This window comes from Oncorhynchus keta, chromosome 13 (assembly GCF_023373465.1).
Source record: "Oncorhynchus keta strain PuntledgeMale-10-30-2019 chromosome 13, Oket_V2, whole genome shotgun sequence".
Taxonomy (NCBI): Eukaryota; Metazoa; Chordata; class Actinopteri; order Salmoniformes; family Salmonidae; genus Oncorhynchus; species Oncorhynchus keta.
In genome coordinates, this window is record NC_068433.1 from 43359914 (window position 1) to 43383763 (window position 23850).

Below are 23850 nucleotides of genomic sequence, written 5' to 3' on the forward strand. Positions count from 1 at the left end.
AACCTTCGGATAAAACGTGCCTCTAAACTCACCTCATTGGTCATAGTAACAGGAAGAGCCTTCTTCAGAACGGAAGTGAGCTGCAAGTTGGAGGACGCATCGCGTAGGTCATCTAGTGAGTAGACACCTTGGATCATGTGATTTCTATCAGGGGATAATCAGAAATAAGGACTATCACAATGGAAGAATCTCAGTGCCTACAGCAAAACGTTTTTAAAAGTTGTCCAAGGGAAAATAAAATAGACGGTTCTTATTGGGCAAGTCCAGGTAGTCCCTTCCTGTTTTAGAACACATCATTCCGTTTGGTGCCTAATAAATATGACCCAGGTCTTACTTGATGATACTGGGTAGGTTCCCCTGGGCTGTCCAGAAGTCCTTGTCCTCTTTGGTCATCTTGTCTGTAGCTGCTGTGGACGGCACCAGCAGAGTTATGTTCTGACTGTTCATGAGTGGCAGCTGGGAAATGCCTATGTCCTGGGAGAGGGGAGGAGACGAAAGAAAATACTAAATGTCTTGCCGACCTAAAACCATACGACCAGCCTCTTACAGGCATACTAGCAGGCTAGCAGAAGGTCATGGTGAGTTGTGAATATGACCGTATGCAGATTGTAGCATGATGGACTACAATACCCATAATGCTCTGTAACCATATCCGGTTGTATCTTACTAAACATTCCTGAAGCTTACACTATGCACTCTTAGATAAAAGAACGGTTTTTGGCTGTCCCCATAGGAGAACCCTTTTTGGTTCCATGTGGAACCCTCTCCATGTAGAAAAGGTTCTACATTGAACCAAAAAGAGTTCTACCTGGAACCAAAAAGGGTTCTTCAAAGGGTTCTCCTATGGGGACGGCTGAATAACTCTTAAAGGTTCTAGATAGTGTGGTGTGACGTCTCATTATTGATACAGGAAGTCAGAAGTGAAAATAAGTTGTTTCTTATTCAGACAATAAAGAATATGAACAACAGCATAAACAACAGGGAAAACTTTAAAAAAAAACTGCTGTAAATGACAATGGTCAAACTCACAGTCACCCATTTGGCGAACTCAGTGACATCAGGAAGGGCCATCAACTCCTACAGAGACACAGTGGAGGTCAGGTTTGTTATTCAGATCAATGTAGGTATGTCAGTCCCCCAATCCACAAACATATGTAGCTACCTGTCTTGGCAATAAGGTAGGAAGTGCTCACCTGTCCCACGTTGCCGTAGCACGCCTCTCCGTCACCTGTGTATCCATCCTCACACACACACTTCCATGCACCGGACACGTAGAGACAGCTTGCCTGTAGGAGAGAAAATAGATCAAAATTCACGAGGTCAAAGACTATCATCACAGTCAATCAGTATTATGGTCGGTGATTCTATTGGTTCAATATCGTGTTGGCCAATGAGAAGTAGCGGGCACCCACCAGATAATGACAGCCGCCATTTTGTGCCACGCACGGATTGCTCGCCTCGCACTCCCTCCCATTGCCACGGAAACCACTCTTGCACGCACAGCCGCTCTGCATTTGGAAATAGGAACATGCATAGAATCAATTGGAGACTTTGGGCTTTATTGAATGGATGGTTAAGATAGATGGTAAGGGAGAAAATATAGAAACAACATTGCATTGAGTCAATCAAACTGTTTTGGGAGTTTGATGCCCTACCCCTCTCTCTCTCTCACCTGTCCAGGGCCCACGTAGATGCAGGTGGCATTGGGATGGCATCCCCCTCTGTCAGGGCCCAGGCAGTCATTGATAGGCTGGCACCCATCCTCATCCATCCTCCATCCTGCCAAACATTGGCATGTGTGTGAGACTGGCCCTGTCTTTATACACTTGGCCTGTAGGGGGCAATCGAGAGCACAGTCAGAACAGCTCAGTACAGAAAGCAGGCTACCATGCTTAGGTGACAAAAGGTTCAATTGGAAAAGGTACTGAAAGACATTGCTGGTGAGATGTATGGTTTTCGTACATTGTTTATGTGTTTTCTGTGCTTACATTCACATCGCATCCTCCACGATGCGGAAGGGCACAGGGTTCTGTATACACGCACGTGATCCCATCGCCTTGGAAACCAGGGTTACACACACACCTTCACACACATTAAAAAAACATGCCTTTTACTTAGAACTAACTTTTGCAGGAGGGACAATCTTGGATACAAAACACTGTGTTGTCATGAGAATTTAGAACATTGAGTGAGAGAAAAGGATTCTATTGTTATACCAACATCCCCAACAAGGCCGCAGTGAAGCCTGCACACTCACCTGACTGCCCCTCCGTTGAAGTTACACTCTGCGTGGGCATGACAGAAGGTCACCTGGGGGCCACAGGCCTGGGTGTGGCGCTCACAGTACTGGCCAGTGTAGCCCTGCTGGCAGGAGTCCACCTTACAACGCCCGTCTGCCTCGGGACGGTTATCACACACACCATGGATACAGTCACAAGCTAGGGACAGAGGGGGAGAGACACATCATCAACATGAGACAGATGTGTCCCTTTGTCGATATAGATACGTCTAAGACGGGGGTGTACTTTTGTCGCAGGCTGGTCCGTATTTGTTGGGGTTGGAGCAGTAGTGACACCGGGAGCCTTTGAAGTTGGTCTCGCAGACACACGTCCCGTTTCCCTCGATCCCCTCAGAACACTAAGACACACGGTAGAAAATAAGTATGAATACCTACATGCTGAACATAAACACAAAGAGGAGAATTACACCAATCACTGCATAAATTATTTTCTCAGTCAGACTGGTTAAGTGGTTAAGGGATACATTGGTTAGGTGGGGTGTCTCACCTGTCCGTGACGGGAGCAGGGGGTGTTGAACCCTCCAGGACATGGGGTGCAGTCTGGCCCATAGAAGCCCTTACAGCACAGTGGTGTCTGGGGAGAGGGTGATGTAGAGGTGGGGTTAGGGAGGAGGATGGGCTTAGGAGGGTGTAGAACTCATATCCGGGCGTGCCTACAGAGTGTGTGAGGGGTGTGTGTGAGGTGCGAGGGAGGTGTGGTGTGTGTGTACATGTTTTCCTACATTTATCAAGACCAGAATGTCCTTACAAGGTAGGATTCTTTCATTTGTTCAAATTATAATTAATTTGTTAAAATGATTCAGTTTTAGGGTTTGGGGTTCAGTTTAGAAGAAGTTAGAAGTTAGGTTGAGGGTTAAGGTTAGGTTTAGGGTTAGGAGTTAGGGTTAGAAGTTTTGTGTGTATCTGTGTGTGTCTGTACCGTGAGGGTCCTGTTGCATATGGGGGCGCAGCCAAACGTAAGGATGTTGAAACTCAATATGTTCCGGAACACACAGCCGCGAAGGAAGGTGTTCTACACAAAGGGGGCGACGTCAGCAAAATAAACACAGAGCTGTATACAGTACATGGATGGCTGGATGTGTTTACTCAGTGCCCACCGGGCTCTGTCAAAAGTAGTGCACTATATAGGGAATAGGATGCCATTTGTGACACAGACCATGGCTCTGAGTAAACACATACAGTGCCTTCAGAAAGTATTCACACCCCTTGACTGTTACAGCCTGAATTTAAAATGGATTACATTTGGATTTTGTACACAGTGGTGTAAAGTACTTAAGTAAAAATACTTTTAAGTATTACTTAAGTAGTTTATTGGGGTATCTGTACTTTACTATTTATATTTTTGACCGTTTTTACTTTTACTTCACCATAATGTGCTTTGTACTCCATACAGTTTCCCTGACACCCAAAAGTAAACATTTTGGGTGCTTAGCAGGACAGGAAAATTGTCAAATTCACACACTTATCAAAATAACATCCCTGGTCATCCCTACTGTCTCTGATCTGGCAGCCTCACTAAACACAAATGCTTCATTTGTAAATGATGTGTTGGAGTGTGCCCCTGGCTATCTGTAAAATAAAATAAACTGTCTGGTTTGCTTCATATAAGGAATTTGAAATTATTTATACTTTTACTTTTGAAGTATATTTTAGCAATCACATTTACTTTTGATACTTAAGTATATGTGAAACCAAATACTTTTAGACGTTTTACTCAAGTAGTATTTTACTGGGTGACTTTCCCTTTTACTTGAGTCACTTTCTATTATTAAGGTATCTTTACTTTTTCTCAAGGATGACAATTGGGAACTTTTTCGCCCATTGGGCCTACACATAATAACCCATAATGTCAAAGTGGAATTATGTTTTTAGACCTTTTTACAAATGAATTAAAAATGAAAAGCTGAAATTTCTTGAGTAAATAAGTATTCAACCCCTTTGTCATGGCAAGCCTAAATAACGTAATGAGTAAACGTGCTTAAAACTTCTTAGGGATAGGGGGCAGTATTTTCATGTCCGGATGAAAAGTGTGCCCAAAGTAAACTGCCTGTTACTCAGGCCCAGAAGCTAGGATATGCATATAATTAGATTTTCATCCGGACGTAGATTTAGATATAAAACACTCTAACGTTTCTAAAACTGTTAAAATAGTGTCTGTTAGTATAACATAACTGATTTGGCAAGCGAAATCCTGAGGACAAACCATCCAGGGGGGGAAAAAATTGAGGAAGCCCTATTTAATAGGAACCTGGTTGCAGTTCCTATGGCTTCCACTAGATGTCAACAGTCTTTAGAAATTGGTTGATGTTTTTCTTTTGAGATATGAAGAACTAGGGCTGTTCATTGTAAATGTCATTCAAAGTGGACTCTACTGTTTGATGCGTGTGAACTGGAACGCGCTTCACATTGTTTTTATCCGGTATTGAACACAGTATATCCCGTCTTAAATTTTATAGATTATTAATGTTTTAGGATACCTTAGGTTGGATTAGGAACGTTGTTTGAAATGTGTGGACCAAGCTTACATGTAATTTATTAGATACTTTGTAGTCATGTTGGGTGAGTTGGAACCAGTGTATTTCTGAATCAAACGCGCCAAATAAATGGACATTTTGGGGATATAAAGAAGGACATTAACGAACAAAAGGACCATTTGTGATGTTTCTGGGACATTTTGGAATGCCAACAAAAGAAGATCTTCATAGGTAAAGCATTTATTATATTGTTATTTCTGACTTTTGTGTCGCCACCTGCCTGGTCGAAAATTATTTTCATGTGTTTGTATGCGTGGCGCTGTTCTCAGATAATCACATGGTCTGCTTTCACCGTAAAGCCTTTTTGAAATCTGACACTGCGGCTGGATTAACAAGAAGTTAAGCTTTATTTTGATGTATTATACTTATATTTTTGTGAATATTGAATCTTGACATTTCTGTAGTTTGAATTTGGCGCTCTGCAATTTGACTGGATGTTGTCAAATCAATCCCGCTAAAGTTGCATAATAAGTTGTGTGGACTCAATAATCGGGTTTAACATGATTTTTGAATGACTACCTCATACAATTAAGGTCCCCCAGTGAATTTCAAACAAAGAATAAAACACAAAGACCAGGGAGGTTTTCCAATGCCTAGCAAAGAAGGCCACCTATTGGTAGATGGGTAACAATAAAAAGGCAGACATGGAATATTCCTTTGAACATGGTGAAGTTATTAATTACACTTTGTATGGTGTATCAATACACCCAGTCATTATAAAGATGCAGGTGTCCTTCCTAACTCATTCGCCAGAGAGAAAGGAAACTGCTCAGGGATTTCACCATGATGCCAATGGTGACATTAAAACAGTTATGATTGGGGAGAATCCAACACAACACATCACTGAGTACCACTCTTAATATTTTCAAGGATGGTGGTGGCTGCATCATGTTATGGGTATGCTTGTAATCAGCAAAGACTAGGGAGTTTTTTGGGATAATAAGAAACGGAATAGAGCTAAGCAAAGGCTAAATTCTATAGGAAAACCTGTTTCAGTCTGCTTTCCAACATACACTGGGAGACACATTCAGCAGGACAACAACCTAAATCACAAGGACAAATATACACTGGAGTTGCTTACCAATATTATATTGAATGTTCCTGAATGGCCTAGTTACAGTTTTTTACAGAGTTTGAATAATTTTTTAAAGAATAATGTTCAAATATTGTACAATCCAGGTGTGCAAAGCTTTTGGAGACTTACTCATAAACACTTACAGCTGCCAAAGGAGATCCATACATACATTTTTTAAATTGATTTTCTAAACCTTTATTTTACTAGGAAAGTCAGTTAAGAGCGAATTCTTATTTATAATGACGGCTTACCCTGGCCAATGCTGGGCCAATTGTGCACGCCCTATGGGACTCCCAATCAAGGCCAGATGTGATACAGCCTGGATTGGAACCAGGGACTGTAGTGATGCCTCTTACACTGAGATGCAGTGCCTTAGACCGCTGCGCCACTCGGGAGCCTAAGTAGTGACTTACGGGTGTGAATACTGTCATCAAGGCAAAGGGTGGCTACTTTGAAGAATCTCAAATATAAAATATATTTTTATTTGTTTAACACATTTCTGGTTTCTACATGATTCCATGTGTGTTATTTCATAGTTTCTACAATGTAGAAAATAGTAAAAATTAAGAAAAAACGTTGAATGAGTAGGTGTGTCCAAACTTTTGACTGGTCCTGTATGTACATTTCTAAATTTAAATTCCTATACATTTCCAAACATTTCTAAAAACACATTTTCCCTTTTTCATGATGGGCTATTGTGTGTAGATGGGTGAGAAAACAAATATTTTAAATTCGGGATGTAACACAAGAAAATGTGGAATAAGTCAAAGGGTATGAATACTTTCTGGAGGCGCTGTACAAGGTTAAGGAAAGAGCCATGTGAAAGCAACTGAAAGGGATGCTTAGGTCTCTATACAGTATTTGCAAACTATTGGGGGTTGAGTGTATGTGGGTTCTTACTGTGGACACTCCGGATGGGCAGCCGGACTTGGTCACCTTTGAGCAGCTGACACAGTCACCCTGGGTAGTAACATGTCAACAAATAGAGACACTCAAATGAGGACAAGCAACCAGAACAAACTACCTCGCTAAATCTAAATAAAGGATGACTCTAACAATAAGTTATAAAGTTAATAATGAACAAAACCTCGGAAACTAAAACACTTAATGTGAATGCAGGGGGGACGATCACAAAACCTGGCACTCAAACTCACCTTCAAAAGTTTGTTCTCTGTGATGTCACACCTGTGAGGCAGTACCGGCTCGATGGAGGGCGGGATTAGAACTCCGTCCATCGAATAGAGGCGTCCGTTCTTGGCCTCCACGTCTGCCTCCAGTACAGCCATGCCGTTGACCAGGATTTGACCCTATGGGGTTTTGTCAGAGTCAGACACACACGCCTACTGTACACACACTTACACGCACACACACACCATATACACCTCTGCGCTTGTGTTGATGTGTCACATGTACTTACGTTTTCAGTCACATTGAACGAGAGGATCTGATTGGCAATGGTCCTCATCCGCTGGTTGCTCACAGCGTTATAGAACTCCAACTTCAAACCAATGAAAAACAACAACCATGTGCAAACACATTCACAGAATATTCAGAGTAGGAGTGCTGATCTAGGATCAGGTCTCCTGTCCATGTAATCTAATTCATTATGATATAGACATAACATAACAGGACATAACAGATCCTAGATCAGCACTTAGACTGAGAAGATTAATGAATACGGACGGACCTTGAAGACTAAGGGACTCTACATGATCTGGTTTGGTGATTGACATGGAGCCTAACATGCACACTCACATTGAATGAGGGGATCACATGATTCCTTAGTAGCTCCAGTAGTTTAGTGCTTCCCTGAATTCAGACAAAAATAAGCCAAACACACACACATCACAGTCACGGTCTGGAGACATGCATTGCAAAACGATGTGTGTGTTTGTGTCATTGGAGGCATAAGAGTTTGTAAGTGTACATGCGTGTGTATGTGTATGTGCACATGAGGTCACCCATTCCCTACCTCACTAGAGGTGAGATAGTCCAGCTGTCCCGCCTTCATGGCATCGAAGGCTGTGTTGGTGGGGGCAAATATGGTGGAGGGCCCAGCCTCCTCCAATACAGAATCAACATTGGCTTTCTGGACAGATGAATCAAACCAAATCAAACTTTATTTCGGTTGAATATTTCATACCAAAAAAATGAGTTGCATATAAATACATACAAATAAGAATAACAATACATTAATAAGATATCAAACAACAGGTTGATGTGACTTCACATCTGATATACTATACCCACTCTGAATAATACGTAGAATATGTTAAATAACATTTAAATAACATGAAATGAATACAGAAGACAGTACCATCAACAATTCCTTGAACTTGGAAAACTTCCCATAGTCTGATAGAATCTTCATGAGATTCTCCTGGAAAAGATAACATGACAAGTCATGTCAAAATGGAATTTAGCCTAACTTAACAACCAGTCTTGTTGCTTTCATTTGGCTCATTCATCCCCCTCCTCTCCCCTGTAACTATTCCCCAGGTCGTTGCTGTAAATGAGAATGTGTTCCCAGTCAACTTACCTGGTCGAATAAGGGGTAAATAAATCAAATTAAAAAGTAGGCACAAATGTAGGCGTTACAAATGCTATTCTAAGTATAATAAACAATGTGTCTGGTTGGTCCCAAATGGCACCCTATTTCCTATGTACTGCACTACCTTTGACTAAAAGTCATGCACTAAATAGGGAATAGGGTGCCGTTTGTGACGTAACCTCTGTCTCTGGTATTTGTGTACCTCTTTGTCGCTCTCCACCGTGGGTGAGACACTGTCCATCAGCTTGTTGATAATATGGATGATCCCATTGGAAGCGATGACATCAGACTGCAGGACCCCGCCCTTCTTCCTGCTGCCATGGATACGGATCTTGAGCTGCTTGTCCTGTGGAGGGGATCATCAAGTTATTTTGCTGACATGACCAGTGTGACCTGTCATTGGAGCAGTGTTTCTCATTGGAACGTCTTGTGCTTGTCATCACTACTACTATGAGAAGCACACTCTTGGGACGGTGTTCACATTTGTCAGTCTAAATCAGGAGGGCCTTGGTAATGAGGCTTGCCCCTGTGTGTGTGTGTGTGTGTGTGTGTGTGTGTGTGTGTGTGTGTGTGTGTGTGTGTGTGTGTGTGTGTGTGTGTCTCACGTCATCTGTTGTCACCGTCTCCCCTGCCTTGCCCGTCAGAGTGTAGTAGATGACCCCTCTGTTCAGCATGTCATAGGGCATCTCCACGGGAGAAATGTGCAGCTTACACAGGTACTTAGCCTTCATTGGGTCAGCCATCAGAGGTATCAGCTGAGACGGGACAACACATACTCACTGTTACAACAAACACGATAAATATTTCAGCTATAAGGGGAAAAGTAAGAAATATTGGTATTGTGTTCCAAAAGATATACAAAATATACAGCAATATAGCTACAGTGTCTCCAGGTGTCTACTGTGTATCATATAGCCATAGTGCCTCTAGGTGTCTACTGTGTATCATATAGCATCTCCAGGTGTCTACTGTGAAATGTCTAGGTGTCTACTGTGTATCATATAGCAACAGTGCAGGTACTAGCTACAGTGTCTCCAGGTGTCTTGTATCATATAGGTCAGCCATCAGAGTCTACTGTGTATCATCAGCTGAGGTGTCTACTGTGTATCATATAGCACAGTGTCTCCAGGTCTCTACTGTGTATCAATAGCAAGTGTCTCCACACTGTGTATCAAATATTTCACTGTGTATCTATAAGGGGTGTCTACTGTGTAAAAGCTACAGCGCCTCTAAATATCATGCTACAGTGCCTCTGTGTCTACTGTGTATCAAAAAGGTACTGTGTATCAAAATATGCCTCTAGGTGTCTACTGTGTATCATATAGCAAGGTGTCTACTGTGTATCATATAGCTACAGTGTCTCCAGGTGTCTACTGTGTATCATATAGCCATAGTGCCTCTAGGTGTCTACTGTGTATCATATAGCTACAGTGTCTCCAGGTGTCTACTGTGTATCATATAGCCATAGTGCCTCTAGGTGTCTACTGTGTATCATATAGCTACAGTGTCTCCAGGTGTCTACTGTGTATCATATAGCCATAGTGCCTCTAGGTGTCTACTGTGTATCATATAGCTACAGTGTCTCCAGGTGTCTACTGTGTATCATATAGCCACAGTGTCTCTCGGTGTCTAGTGTGTATCAATATAGCTTCAGTTCTCTAGGTGTCTATTGTGTATCATATAGCTACAGTGCCTCTAGGTGTCTACTGTGTATCATATAGCCACAGTGTCTACTGTTTATCATATAGCTACAGTGCCTCTAGGTGTCTACTGTGTATCATATAGCCACAGTGTCTCTCGGTGTCTAGTGTGTATCAATATAGCTTCAGTTCTCTAGGTGTCTATTGTGTATCATATAGCTACAGTGCCTCTAGGTGTCTACTGTGTATCAATATAGCTACAGTTCTCTAGGTGTCTACTGTGTATGTTACCGGAGTTCCTTTGAAGCCCTTGTTGATTGGGACGAAGATGGTGAAGGGGCCAAAGTTGCTCAGGGGCCAAGTAATGGCACCTGGAGCAGGAAGAGGAGGAGGAGGAAAAGAGAGATAGAGATCGAGAGAGAGAGTCTATATAAACCAAGGCCCATGACAAACGAGGTGTTTTTCTGCAACTTTAATGAGTCCCTGATTGGCTGATGATTAACCAATGAGACGCACCAAAGAGTGTGATGGCATTGCTGAGCTGACCGGTCCATTGGCCCCCGGGCTCTGAGTTCAGATCGTTCAGACGCTGCATGATGTTGCCATAGCAAATCTTGCCGTTGCCCACGTATCCCTCGTGACATGTGCACCTGGAGTAAGAGAGATGGTACAAAGGTAAGATGCTCTTTTGAAAAAAGGATGGTTTTATTGCACAAATATCTTTAAACACACTAAGTCAAAGAGAACAGAAACACACTGACTCTACTATGTTTGGCTCCACTGTTGAACAGTTGGCGTGTTTGCTGCAGGAGTTAGGTCTGCACAAGTCCTTCAGACTGCAGCTCACCCCTCCTGTCAGGTGGTCGAACCCGTCTTGACACTCACAATGAGACTACGAGAGAAACCAAAAACACCACTCAGGGGGAGGTTCACCAAACACACAAATGAATGGCACATTATCACCAATAAAATGTTGTATTTATAAAATGTTATATTTGACATTGCATTATCAATCCGTTTCATTTGTCGGTTAGAGACAAAAACACACCCACCCCCACACACACACACACACACACACACACACACACACACACACACACACACACACACACACACACACACACACACACACACACACACACACACACACACACACACACACACACATATACACACCTTCCCTGGCCCATCGTACACACAGCGTGCAGAGTCAGCAGAGCAGCCCCCCAGGTGTGTTTGACAGGGGTCTATGGGAACACACACGTGCCCGTCCCCACTGTAGCCCTGGGCACAGGTACACAAGTGCTTGTTGGGCCCCACATGGGCACAGGTGGCATGGATGTGGCACACCTGCTGCAGGCACGGGTTTATGGCTGTGAGAGGAGACAAATCATCTTATAAACTATTATATACAGTCCATTCGGAAAGTAGTAAGACCCATTGACCTTTTCCAGAGTTTGTTACGTTACTGCCTTATTCTAAAATGGATTAAAACATTTTTCCCCCCTCATCAATCTATTCACAATACCCCATAATGACAGAGTAAAAACAGGTTATTAGACATTTTAGCAAATGTATCAAAAATTCAAAAACTGAAATATCACATTTACATACATATTCAGACCCTTTACTCAGTATTTTGTTGAAGCACCTTTGGCAGTGATTACAGCCTCGAGTCTTCTTGGGTATGACGCTACCAGCTTGGCACACCTGTATTTGGGGAGGCTCTCCAATTCTTCTCTGCAGATCCTCTCAAGCTCTGTCAGGCCGGATAGGGAGCGTCACTGCACAGCTATTTTCAGGTCTCAAAAGAGATGTTCAATCGGGTTTTGTCTGGGTCACTTAATTATGGACATTCAGAGACTTGTCCCAAAGCCCCTCCTGCCATTGTCTTGGCTGTCTGCTTAGGGCCGTTGTCCTGTTGGAAGGTAAACCTTCTCCCCAGTCTGATGTCCTGAGCGCTCTGGAGCAGGTTTTCATCAAGGATCTCTCTGTACTTTGCTCCGTTCATCTTTCCCTCGATCCTGACTAGTCTCCCAGTCCCTGACGCTGAAAAACCTCCCCACAGCATGATGCTGCCATCACCATGCTTTACCGTAGGGATGTTGCCAGGTTTCCTTCAGACGTGACGATTGGCATTCAGACCAAAGACCTCGATATTGGTTTCATCAGAGCAGAGAATCTTGTGCCTTTTGGTGGAGTGCTGCAGAGATGGTTGTCCTTCTGGAAGGTTCTCCCATCTTCCACAGAGGAACTCTGGAGCTCCGTCAGAGTGGCCATCGGGTTCTTCGTCACTTCCATGACCAAAGCCCTTCTCCCCCGATTGCTCAGTTTGGCCGGCGGCCAGCTCTAGGAAGGGTCTTGGTGGTTTCAAACTTCTTCCATTAATGAATGAAGGAGGCCACTGTGTTCTTGGGGACCTTCAATGCTGCATGTTTTGGTACCCTTTCCCAGATCTGTGCCTCGACACAATCCTGTCTCGGAGCTCTACAAACAATTCCTTCGACCTCATGGCTTGGATTTTGTCCTGACATGCACTGTCAACTGTGGGTCCTTATATAGACAGGTGTGTGCCTTTCCAAATCATGTCCAATCAATTGAATTTACCACAGGTGGACTTATCTCAAGGATGATCTATGGAAACAGGATGCATCTGAGCTCAATTTCGAGTCTCATAGCAAAGGGTCTGAATACTTATGTTAATAAGATATTTACGTTTTTTCATTTTTTTAAATTATTATTATTATTTTTTTGTCATTATGGGGTATTGTATATAGACTGATGAGGAACATTTTTATTTCATACATTTTAGAATAAGGCTGTAACGTAACAAAATGTGGAAAAAGTTAAGGGGTCTGAATACTTTCCGAACGCACCATAACTCACTTAGTACTAGGCCACTAGTAGCCATAAGGCCACTGGGCTACCCTTTTACAGAGAATAGGGACACAGCCATGCTGTCACTCACATATGCATTGATCTCCAGAGGTTCGGTAGCCAGGTAGACATTGACAACGCAGCGACCCGTCCAGCGAGCCCTGCATACAGCGAGTGTTCTGTGGACAAAGCAGAGAAGAGCACTCCGGCAGCTCTGAAAGATGACAGGGACACATGCTGTTGTTAAGGTGGGAGCAAGTTGTCATTAGATGTAAACATACAGGTAGGTTATAGATCAGGGAGTTAATGCCGACAGGAATAATGCATTATGATACAGTTCTAACACATTATAAGACATGTCATAAGCATGCATCACCACTGGTTCTCTTACCCAGATCACATTTTGGGCCTTTATACCCAGAGAAGCAGGTGCATATCCCGTCACCGTGGATACCAGCATTACACAGGCCATGTCCACACGTGCAGGCTGATGGACCGGCAAATGGAGAATGATGGGAAGGACAGAGAGAGAAACAGGTCAATATTACAATGCATTGGATCATCAACAAACGGCACCAACGTGGACTGTATCTCTAGGTGCATGGGGAAGTCACAAAATGGGGTAGGTAAAGCATCGCAATCTTAAAGAAAGGGACCAAGTTGGTTACCAGAACTACAGGTTGAGCCGTAAAGATTATCTGCACAGTCTTCACAAGCTGTTCCCACGAAGCCAGGCTGAGGAGGACAAACACAGTGATGGACCATTCTTTGTCTGTGCGTGTGTGCGTGTATATGTGTTTACTTGCACATGTGTGTCTATGCGTCATCATCCAGTACCTTACAGCTGCAGCTCCCGTTGCCACCCATGCCTTCAGAACACAGTCCATTATTACTGCAGGGCCTGTCTGCGTCCTCTGGGCACTCTGGGACAAGAAGACAGTACCATTCGCATTAGTCTCATATCAACAGAAAGATGGACAACCAATCTCAATGAAACAGTGATTGGAAACCGAATGGTGTGTGTTGTTCCAATGTCCAGGAGAGCACGTGACTTGACAATAGCCTGGACGTAATGACCACTTCCTCTTCTCCTCTCCTCTGTCTCTCTCCTCCTCTTTCCTTCTCACTCTCTCCTGTGTGCCTCTCTTATCAGAACGGCCCATAATCAGTCACCCCCTTCCTTCCCTCAAGCTGCACACACACACAATGTAAACACAAGCATGCACAGGGAGTTGCCAAGGGTCTCCTTACAATCAGCAGACTCTAGGAAAGTAGTTGTTCTTGTCAGCAGATTCTCACTCACTCACCATTCCTGAGCAGAAATGGTCACCCAATTGCAATAATATCCTTTAATGTTTACCCAATATTTACCTTAAATAAATGATAACCTTCTAATGTGGGTAATTTGTACCTAAAATGTAACGTTGTTGCACAACAAGTGGGGAGAGTAATTCAGTCGACATGCATCATGTCTCACCGGGACAGAGAATACTTCACACGTCCATGTTACCCTGTCACAGAACAACACAGGGAACCATTGAGACAGAGACGAAGAACTATGGAACCTGTTAATGTACTTACTACTACCCATCTTTGATAACCTCACAACACAATCACTGGGAGGGAGGGAGGGAGGGAGGGAGGGAGGGGAGAGAGAGAGAGAGAGAGAGAGAGAGAGAGAGAGAGAGAGAGAGAGAGAGAGAGAGAGAGAGAGAGAGAGAGAGAGAGAGAGAGAGAGGGGAGAGAGAGAGAGAGAGAGAGAGAGAGAGAGAGAGAGAGAGAGAGAGAGAGAGAGAGAATGTGTGTGTTAGTGTCTTTGTGTGTGTCCGTGCGTGCGTGCATGCGTGCGTGTGCGTGTGAGAAAGCGAGAGAGTGTGGGAGGGGGCGGATAAGAAGAGTCTATGACAGGAACAAAAGAACTAGAGAGAGGAAGCCTGGACTATCGGGATGTCAGCACATTCCTGGAAGACAGGGGCCTGCTGACGATGAGCCCTAATTGGGAGGAAGGAAGTGTGCGAGTCCCCTGCTCCGAAAGGCCTAACCTGCATCCTGCACCCAATACCACAATGTGGGTTGTCCTGGCCTGCCGGTGCACACAGGACACTGCTGACACACTTTCCTACTCTGGACAGCTTTCTGTTCTGTCTATTTGTTCCCCTGTAGCAATTTTTTTTCCTGAAACATGCCACTCTTCCTCTCCCTCTTCCTCTTCCTCTCCGAGGAGGGATGCGAGTGCTTTCCTCCTGATTTTCTGTCACACAGCACTCAGCACTGGGATTCAACGGCAGTAGCAGCCAAGTACACTTCTGAACTCTTCCTATCAAAACATTCCCTCAGAGTCCCCACAGCTTACCGTGTTACAGAACCACCAAAACATGAGCACATACGAGAACCCTCTGTTTTCAAAGCAAGCCTTTGAAAAGTGAGCATCTGGGGTGAAGTAGGGATTTCAGCAATGATGTTACCACCACCAAAATGGTGTTGCTTTCCTCATCAACGCGGCTTGATGACTCAACGATGAGCAGCAGTGATCGATTACAGTAATGGATGCAGTGTGTTGTTTTACTCACCGATGCAGTCTGGTCCCCAGTACCCTGGACAGCAGTGAGGCTCAACCACCTCCTTGTAACACTCATGAGAACAGCCCTTGATATTCAGCACCAGACTGGCCATGGGACTCACACGGTACCTACAGAGAGAGAGAGAGATGACATATCACTGGGTGTAGGATGCAGTGCCACAGTAGTCACAACGCTCTGCACAACATACCCGGTTGTGTCTTAGGTTAAGCAGAGACATGAGATATTACTTAGATACTAACAAGAGATAGCTCCTCCATCTATTCTATTTCTGCCTCACTCCCTTCCCTATTCTGTCCCCTTCTCCCCCCATATCCTTCTTCCACCCTCATTTCCTCTCAATATCCCCTCTTCCAACCTTACCCCCTTGCCCACTCACTTGCAGTCTGGGTTTCCCTTCCCGGGGATCTTCTTGTTGAAGCCTGCTGGACAGCCCACGTTGGAGCTGATGCTACAGGAGTGGCACTCTGTCTTGGTCATCACCAGGGTTGTCTTGTCACACCGGTTCTGTTGTGGTGGAGGGAGAAGAGCGGATAACTGTAAGACAGACCCGCACAGGCCTGGTGCTGTGTGTCATTGTGGACTGAGGAACACCCCAAATAACCACACACAACAGTGTGCTGACACGCTCTGTTGACTTCCCATTGTGTGTCAGAAGTCATAAAGTCACATAACGGTTTGAGGGTTACCTGATGAACGTACCAGGGCCGAATCTCTTAGCGGTTCCCAACTGAATGTTGAAGCCAATGCCCTATAGAACCAATGCCCTCGCCAATCCTCTTATCCAATCAAATCAATGGAATTTTCCACAGTTCTTAAAACAGTGGAGAGGTCAGACTATTATTTCCTGCCTGTCTTTCATCATACTAGAATAACATTAACCACTACTATATAACCCAACACCCAATCCCCCTACAGAGAAAACTGTGTTTGTGCATGATGAATAGTTTGTTTTTTGGCAGTAGTGTACTCCTGGGTATACACAGTGTTTTGACATCATCAAAGCGTATTTGAGAGCATTTGTTTACTTTGACCAGAGTTGGACAGACGTTGGGTAAACAGAACGATATTGTTTAATGACTTCTGCTGGGATCTGCATCATCTGATCTGATCTACCCAGCATGCAACAGTACCCGGGCGCTACTCAGAGAAACCGCAAAACTCAGACAAAGACACACACAAACATGCTCGTTATGTTTCAAAACCACATAGATCCAACCCCTGAAACACAGCACTAAGTCATCATACAGTACACCATCCAAAATCCCCAAACCACACAACAACACTTTAAAATGTCCAAAAAAGTCAGCAACAAAACAAGTCAAGCTGAATTGTTAGATACTACTGCACTGTTGGAGCTAGGAACACAAGCAATTCGCTACACCGGCACTAACATCTTCTAAATATGTGAATGCGACCAATAAAATGTGATTTGATTTGTATTGTGTGTCCCATGCCCACATCTCCCTGACCACTCTTGGCAGTCCTTCCATACGTCTAGCTACCAATGAGGGTGTGACAGTGAGTCCGAATGACGAACGCACTCACGTGTGTGCGGTAAAAGTGGGACTCACCTTGGCGGCAGCAGCAGAGGAGGTGTAGCGGTCTAACCCCAGAAGTAGCAGCATGAGCGCCAGTGGTCCGGTCACAGGCGCCATAACTCTGGATCTCTCTCCTTCTCTCTCTCTGTCAGTATCACTCGCTGTGCCCCTGTGGCTCCCTCCCTCTACCTCTCTGACCCACTCCCTGTCACTTTGAGTCACTCTTTTTAGCTCTCCCTCGCCCTCCCTCTCTGAGGCACGTCAGTGGACTGTGACCGCTCACTTAGCCCATCTGACTTTTCAACAACCTCCCTCCTCTCTCCCCCTCCCCTCAACTCCACTCTTTCCTGTGCCAGTAGTACCAGAGAGGGTCACCTGCATTCATACACTCCACACACGTGCACATACACAAACATGCATGGGCATACTGTCCATGCACACGCACGCACGCATGCACGCACGCTGGCGCTTACACGCCCATATGCACAGACACACAGATGCACACACTGACACACACACACACACACAATCCCCCCCGGCACACACACACACACAACCCCTTCATCCGTCTATACTCCAGCATCTGTCAGCAGTTGGAAGGGGGGGTTAGGTCTGGTCTTGTCTTCAAACAGTGGTGTTGGAGCGAAGGAGAATGGCAGGACATCCTGGAGTGTAAATAAGATTCACCCTCTCCTGTCCCATCTGCACTCTTCCTGACAACATTCTGTCCCGTCATGACTTTCAGACCCAGCGTTTTCCCAGAAGAGGTCAGAATGACATGCTTTATGCTGAGTGGCATTACTGACCTAACATACACACACGTTCGTGCACGCACACACTCATATAAGAGTTACCAAAGCAGTGCAATGTGTGTGAAAGGGTTGAGGGTGGGGTTCATCCTTTGTTTACGATGAAACATCAAGATATAGATGGATACATACTACACAGGCAATCTTCCAAATACCAAAACATCTAATTAAGTAACATACAGTGTTACAGTGTTGACTACTCATATAATCCAATCAACACCAACAGTGTTTAATCCCATTCATCATATCAGCTTCATTTGGTAAATGGCCCAAAAAAGGAGGGATTACCATCATCCCTGATCCAGCCTCTCCACAAAGTACGGAATCACGCTAATCGGTCCAGAATATGACGGGATGATTCCATTTCAGTAGAGGGGCCACTCAGGTGGGAGGGGAGAGGGAGATCCTCAGAACATCTTGAGCAGGGAGCTCAGAGGTTACGGTTGTGTTTGAGATGAACAGCAACAGCACGGCCTTGGCTGATCTAGGCTTGGATTGGGGTTTGGTCCATGGCACACCATTGGCAGAGGGTGGCACAGCTTTGGCAGAGGGTACAGTGCCCATCATCTTGGCAGTGGCCACAGTCTTCCGTCGGGAGGGCTACAGCATCCTCTCTTTCCTCATGTTCCTCCTCATCACCATCGTCTCTGTCTCCAACAACCTTCTGGTCACAGTCGTGTTGACGAGGAACACACACTTCCTGTTGATCCCCATGAACACCATCGTCCTCCGCCTGGCCGTCTCCGACCTCCTCCTCGTCCTCTACGGCTTCATCGTCGCTATGGTGACCGACTAGGGGTTCTGTCTCTTCTAAGTCTTAAAAAAAAATGTATTTCACTTTATTTAACCAGGTAGGCTAGTTGAGAACAAGTTCACATTTACAACTGCGACATGGCCAAGATAAAGCAAAGCAGTGTGTGTCACGTCCTGACCTTAGTTCCTTTTTATGTCTCTGTTTTAGTTTGGTCGGGCGTGAGTTGGGGTGGGCATTTGATGTTTTGTTCTATGTTTTGTATTTCTGCTTTTGGCCTGGTATGGTTCCCAATCAGAGGCAGCTGCCAATCGTTGTCTCTGATTGAGAACCATACTTAGGTAGCCTGTGTTCCCACTATGATTGGTGGGTAGTTGTTTTCTGTCTCTGTGTCTGCACCAGACAGAACTGTTTCGTGTTGGTCTAGTTTTGTTATTTTGGTCATAGTGTTCTGAGTTAAAATAAATATACATCATGAACACATACCACGCTGCACTTTGGTCCTCTTCACCTTCTTCAACCCACGACAGCCGTTACAGTGTGACACAAACAACACAGAGTTACACATGGAGTAAACAATAAACAAGCCAATAACACAATAAACAAGTCAATGGCACAGTAGAAAAAAGAAAGTCTATATACAGTGTGTGCAAAAGGCATGAGGAGGTAGGCAATACATAGGCCATAGGAGCGAATAATTACAATTTAGCAGATTAACACTGGAGTGATAAATGAGCAGATGATGATGTGCAAGTAGAGATACTGGTGTGCAAAAGAACAGAACAGTAAATACAATTAAAACAGCATGGGGATGAGGTAGGCAGATTGGGTGGGCTTTTTACAGATGGACAGATGCAGTCAGTTACATTGGTGAGTCGTTTTTGATGCTATTTCTATTGGCTGTCTGATTAGATCCTTATTTTAGGTGTTAATTGTTTTCAGGTGTTTTGACCTGTTAGTAATGAGAGGCCCTCCTTTAAATGAAGCTAATACAGAGATTGGTTGAGACATATGGGATGTACAACCATTTTCTGCTTTTACATGTTTTGATAACATTTTATTACCTCCTTTAAACACCAGATGTAAAACTCTCTTTAATGTTTGGTGTCTCTGTGGATACTCACCCAGCTGATGTATGAGCGGTACTGTGCCATGTGTAAGCCCATGGCTGCTCTGAAGATTAACCCGATGAAGGAGCATCCAGGACCTGGGGGTGGTGTGGCTGGCTGGCCTGCCTGCCATGGGCCCTCTACTGGGCTGGAGCTCCTGCGGCCCCCACCTGGGGCAACTTCCTCGTACCCTGCATGGTGCTCTGCTTCCTATTTCCTTCTGTGGTTATAGTCTACTGCTACAGTAATGTACCCAAAAGTAATGTAGCCAAAAGTTTTGAGAATGACACAAATATTAATTTTCACAAAGTCTGCTGCCTCAGTGCCTTTAGATATTTGTGTCAGATGTTACTATGGAATACTGACGTGTAATTACAAGCATTTCATACGTGTCAAAGGCTTTTATTGACAATTACATGAAATTGATGCAAAGAGTCAATATTTGCAGTGTTGACCCTTCTTTTTCAAGACCTCTGCAATCTGCCCTGGCATGCTGTCAATTGACTTCTGGGCCACATCCTGACTGCTGGCAGCCCATTCTTGCATAATCAATGCTTGGAGTTTGTCAGAATTTGTGGGTCTTGATGGAGCAAGGTGCTACATCATGCTGGAAAAGGCATTGTTTGTCACCAAACTGTTCCTGGATGGTTGGGAGAAGTTGCTCTCGGAGGATGTGTTGGCACCATTCTTTATTCATGGCTGTGTTCTTAGGCAAAATTGTGAGTGAGCCCACTCCCTTGGCTGAGAAGCAACCCCACACATGAATGGTCTCAGGATGCTTTACTGTTGGCATGACACAAGACTGATGGTAGCGCTCACCTTGTCTTCTCCGGACAAGTTTTTTTCCAGATGCCCAAAACAATCGGACAGGGGATTCATCAGAGAAAATGACTTTACCCCAGTCCTCAGCAGTCCAATCCCTGTACCTTTTGCAGAATATCAGTCTGTCCCTGATGTTTTTCCTGGAGAGAAGTGGCTTCTTTGCTGTCATTCTTGACACCAGGCCATCCTCCAAAAGTCTTCACCTCACTGTGCATGCAGATGCACTCACATCTGCCTGCTGCCATTCCTGAGCAAGTTCTGTACTGGTGGTGCCCCGATCCCGCAGCTGAGTCAACTTTAGGAGACGGTCCTGGCGCTTGCTGGACTTTCTTGGGCGCCCTGAAGCCCTCTTCACAACAATTGAACCGCTCTCCTTGAAGTTCTTGATGATCCGATAAATGGTTGATTTAGGTGCAATCTTACTGGCAGCAATATCCTTGCCTGTGAAGCCCTTTTTTGTGCATATCAATGATGACTGCACGTGTTTCCTTGCAGGTAACCATGGTTGGCCCGAGGAACAACAATGATTCCAAGCACCACCCTCCTTTTGAAGCTTCCAGTCTGTTATTCGATCTAAATCAGCATGGCAGAGTGATCTCCAGCCCTGTCCTCGTTAAACACTCAAACCTGTGTTAACAAGAGAATCACTGATATGATGTCAGCTGGTCCTTTTGTGGCAGGGCTGAAATGCAGTTTATTGGGGATTCAGTGCATTTGCATGGCAAAGAGGTACTTTGCAATTAATTTCAATTCATCTGATCACTCTTCGTAACATTCTGGAGTATATGCAAATTGCCATGATACAAACTGAGGCAGCAGACTTTGTGTAAATTAATATTTGTGTCATTCTCAAAACTTGTGTCCATGACTATACTCAGCACCATGAGGAGGGTACTAGGTGTGGGTGTGCCAGCATGTACAGCATGCGTTGACTGTACCTGTATGTGTGATCTCAGCTGAACCGTAGTGTGGAGCAGCAGGGCGGTAGATCTGCGCCATGATTGGGGCCTTTAACATCTGCTGGCTGGCCCACTTCTGACTGGTCACACTGCTGGCTGGCCTACATCTCCACATCCCTCCTCTCCTGGCCGCAATGCCCACCTACTTGGCCAAGTCCAGTCCCTTATACAACCCTGTTACCTACTTCCTGGCCAACACAGGTAATGGACAGAATTTTTATGTCAGGGTTTTTCGGTTAGGGGTGAGGGTGTGAAGGGTAAAGGTTGTATTTTGAGGTGCAGTTACTCTCCCCACAAAGAGGCCACCCAAGTACAGCAAATAGTACATTTGGATAAGACTGGTAAAGTACTTGGCAAATTCATGGTACGGTAAGGATACTAGGCTTGAACTTCCACCCATTTTTACTTTGTAGATTTTAGCTTCAATTCTGAAATGGTTCACCACCTCCTCTTTAACAACACTCCCATCTCTCTCTCTCCCTCTCTGTCTGTCTCCTTCAGTTACGTGATTATGCTCTGTAGGTCATGAGGTCTCCAGCAACATGGTGATCAAATGAAGATCCTACATCTGTACCTATCATCGTGGACAGAACCACTGTTCAATATCCACTGGAACAGATCTACACTAAAGCCAGAGGACTCCATACATAGTTTTAAAGTTCTACAGTACTATTACTTGATGTGTCTTGGACCTATCTGGTGCACATAAGCCTTTACAGACACTCTTTTAATTAACTTTGACAGCAAACAAATGATAAGCTTCCAGTCGTTTCAGGAAATGGTAAGCTCGTGTGACCCTTAACCTCCTTCCAAACCCCTTCAACCCATAACATTTTTATCCATGCATGTCATCTGGCTCTCGGCGGCTGCAAAGGACAAGGCTCAAAAAGTACTTCTGAAGGCTTAAAGAAACCGCTCTGTCCTACTCCTTTGTCACCAGATTTTCTGAGATTACTTCCTGATTAGTCATCCCAGTAAGAGCATCTATCATCCCCAATACAGGATTAGGAGTTTCTGGATAACATAGCAATATTTTTTTAAGAGAGGATTTCTTATTTGATTTAGTAGATTGCCCCTGGTAAATCTGGGTGTATGGTCATACATTTTCTCTAGCAGGTTTGTCTCTTTGCATACATCAATCATCAAGCAATGCCTGCTTTTGAACTCAGGAGGACAGCAGAGAGTACAGAATGAGAGCGGTGCTGTAAGGACCTGTTGAAATAATAGGCTACAAGTGCACTGCTCATCATTGGAGGCTAGTGGTAAGAGCTACAGGAGGACAGGCTCGTTGTAATGTAATTGAATGGTATCAAACATATGGAAACCACACATTTGTTCCATTCCAGACAGTTGAATGAGAGCCTGTCCTCCTATAGCTCCTCCCACCAACCTCCACTGCAGATCATATTATAATAAGAAAGATAGTGAGTGAGATATATTTGGAAGAAATACAGAGATAGTGGAAAGAGAGAGAAATAGAGAGAGAGAGAGGGAGAGAGAGAGGATACCACTCATTGGCCAGTAAGAGGAATCAAGTCGAAAGTCGAGGAGAGGAGAGGGAAGGACTAGTTTTGTTTTGAGATTCTTAAGTGTGGTGATGTATGCTCTGGATGCCTGCCTTAGGTTTAGAGGGCACTGGCACCAAGAATGCTCCGTCCAGCCAAACTCCTAAGGGTTGAACCCATGCCCACCGGCAGGGGTTGCGATGGACGGCACTGTGAGATTCCGGACACATGAGAACACACAGTCGAGGAAAGACACAGTCTGAAAAGAACATGAAACTTGGCTCAGTCTACTATGTTTTTATGCTTGGATGCACAAGTACTTCCCTTGGAAAACATGAAGAAATATATGTCAAAATCCAGAGACAAAACATGACTTATGGTCAGCATATGAATGCGTCCAACTCTGTAGGGATGGATGGAGCACATCAGCTTCAAACAAAAGACAGAGTAACTGGGTTCTCACTGGGTCCCAATGCGTTTTATTAAGCAGATATTACGATGCTGCCGGGGCTCTCATAGCGCCTTTGAAGCAAATCCTCAACCCCCTCTGTGATTGGCTAAGAAATAACACTCGGAGAAAAACCTGTCTGCGGTTGACTTACTGAAATAGGCATTGTTTTCAGCTGTGGATGTCCCGTTGAATCAACCCAGAACAGTATCCATCCATATTCACACTGTGTTTCATTCTATCGTATATAAACAGACACGCAAGGCCACAATGTGTAGTGGATTACAGAGATCTACATTGATAGACTGTCTGTTTCTCTGAACATGTTTACATGGGCTCCAGATTATGTGG

The 23850-nt window shown here is 44.5% G+C and overlaps 1 protein-coding gene, 1 long non-coding RNA gene and 1 pseudogene across 3 annotated transcripts in view; 2 read left to right on the top strand and 1 right to left on the bottom strand.

The window, feature by feature from the left end:
- Window positions 1-17334, bottom strand: part of stab2 (stabilin 2) — a 37053-nt gene extending 19719 nt beyond the window's left edge. For both annotated transcript variants that reach the window (XM_052460224.1, XM_052460223.1), the window contains exons 1-30: window positions 17130-17334; window positions 15935-16062; window positions 15547-15665; window positions 13814-13899; window positions 13645-13711; window positions 13368-13463; window positions 13068-13190; window positions 11276-11472; window positions 10861-10991; window positions 10616-10749; window positions 10391-10470; window positions 9065-9214; window positions 8662-8805; window positions 8226-8288; window positions 7881-7997; window positions 7664-7717; window positions 7326-7406; window positions 7063-7215; window positions 6809-6868; window positions 3219-3311; window positions 2787-2873; window positions 2526-2637; window positions 2258-2438; window positions 1989-2082; window positions 1673-1831; window positions 1413-1508; window positions 1194-1286; window positions 1030-1077; window positions 335-474; window positions 33-144 (exon numbers count right to left, since the gene is read on the bottom strand). In XM_052460224.1, coding sequence (XP_052316184.1) covers window positions 33-144; window positions 335-474; window positions 1030-1077; window positions 1194-1286; window positions 1413-1508; window positions 1673-1831; window positions 1989-2082; window positions 2258-2438; window positions 2526-2637; window positions 2787-2873; window positions 3219-3311; window positions 6809-6868; window positions 7063-7215; window positions 7326-7406; window positions 7664-7717; window positions 7881-7997; window positions 8226-8288; window positions 8662-8805; window positions 9065-9214; window positions 10391-10470; window positions 10616-10749; window positions 10861-10991; window positions 11276-11472; window positions 13068-13190; window positions 13368-13463; window positions 13645-13711; window positions 13814-13899; window positions 15547-15665; window positions 15935-16062; window positions 17130-17213 — 3282 coding nt within the window. In that variant the 5' untranslated portion in view covers window positions 17214-17334. The remainder of the gene's footprint in view (window positions 1-32; window positions 145-334; window positions 475-1029; window positions 1078-1193; window positions 1287-1412; window positions 1509-1672; window positions 1832-1988; window positions 2083-2257; window positions 2439-2525; window positions 2638-2786; window positions 2874-3218; window positions 3312-6808; window positions 6869-7062; window positions 7216-7325; window positions 7407-7663; window positions 7718-7880; window positions 7998-8225; window positions 8289-8661; window positions 8806-9064; window positions 9215-10390; window positions 10471-10615; window positions 10750-10860; window positions 10992-11275; window positions 11473-13067; window positions 13191-13367; window positions 13464-13644; window positions 13712-13813; window positions 13900-15546; window positions 15666-15934; window positions 16063-17129) is intronic.
- Window positions 9793-10100, top strand: LOC127906804 (uncharacterized). The gene is made up of 4 exons (XR_008062886.1): window positions 9793-9825; window positions 9863-9899; window positions 9937-9973; window positions 10011-10100. It is a non-coding gene; the product is annotated as an uncharacterized LOC127906804 (long non-coding RNA).
- A 1025-nt stretch (window positions 17335-18359) lies between the features above and the next one.
- Window positions 18360-23225, top strand: LOC127906870 (pineal opsin-like; annotated as a pseudogene).
- Window positions 23226-23850: the final 625 nt, after the last annotated feature.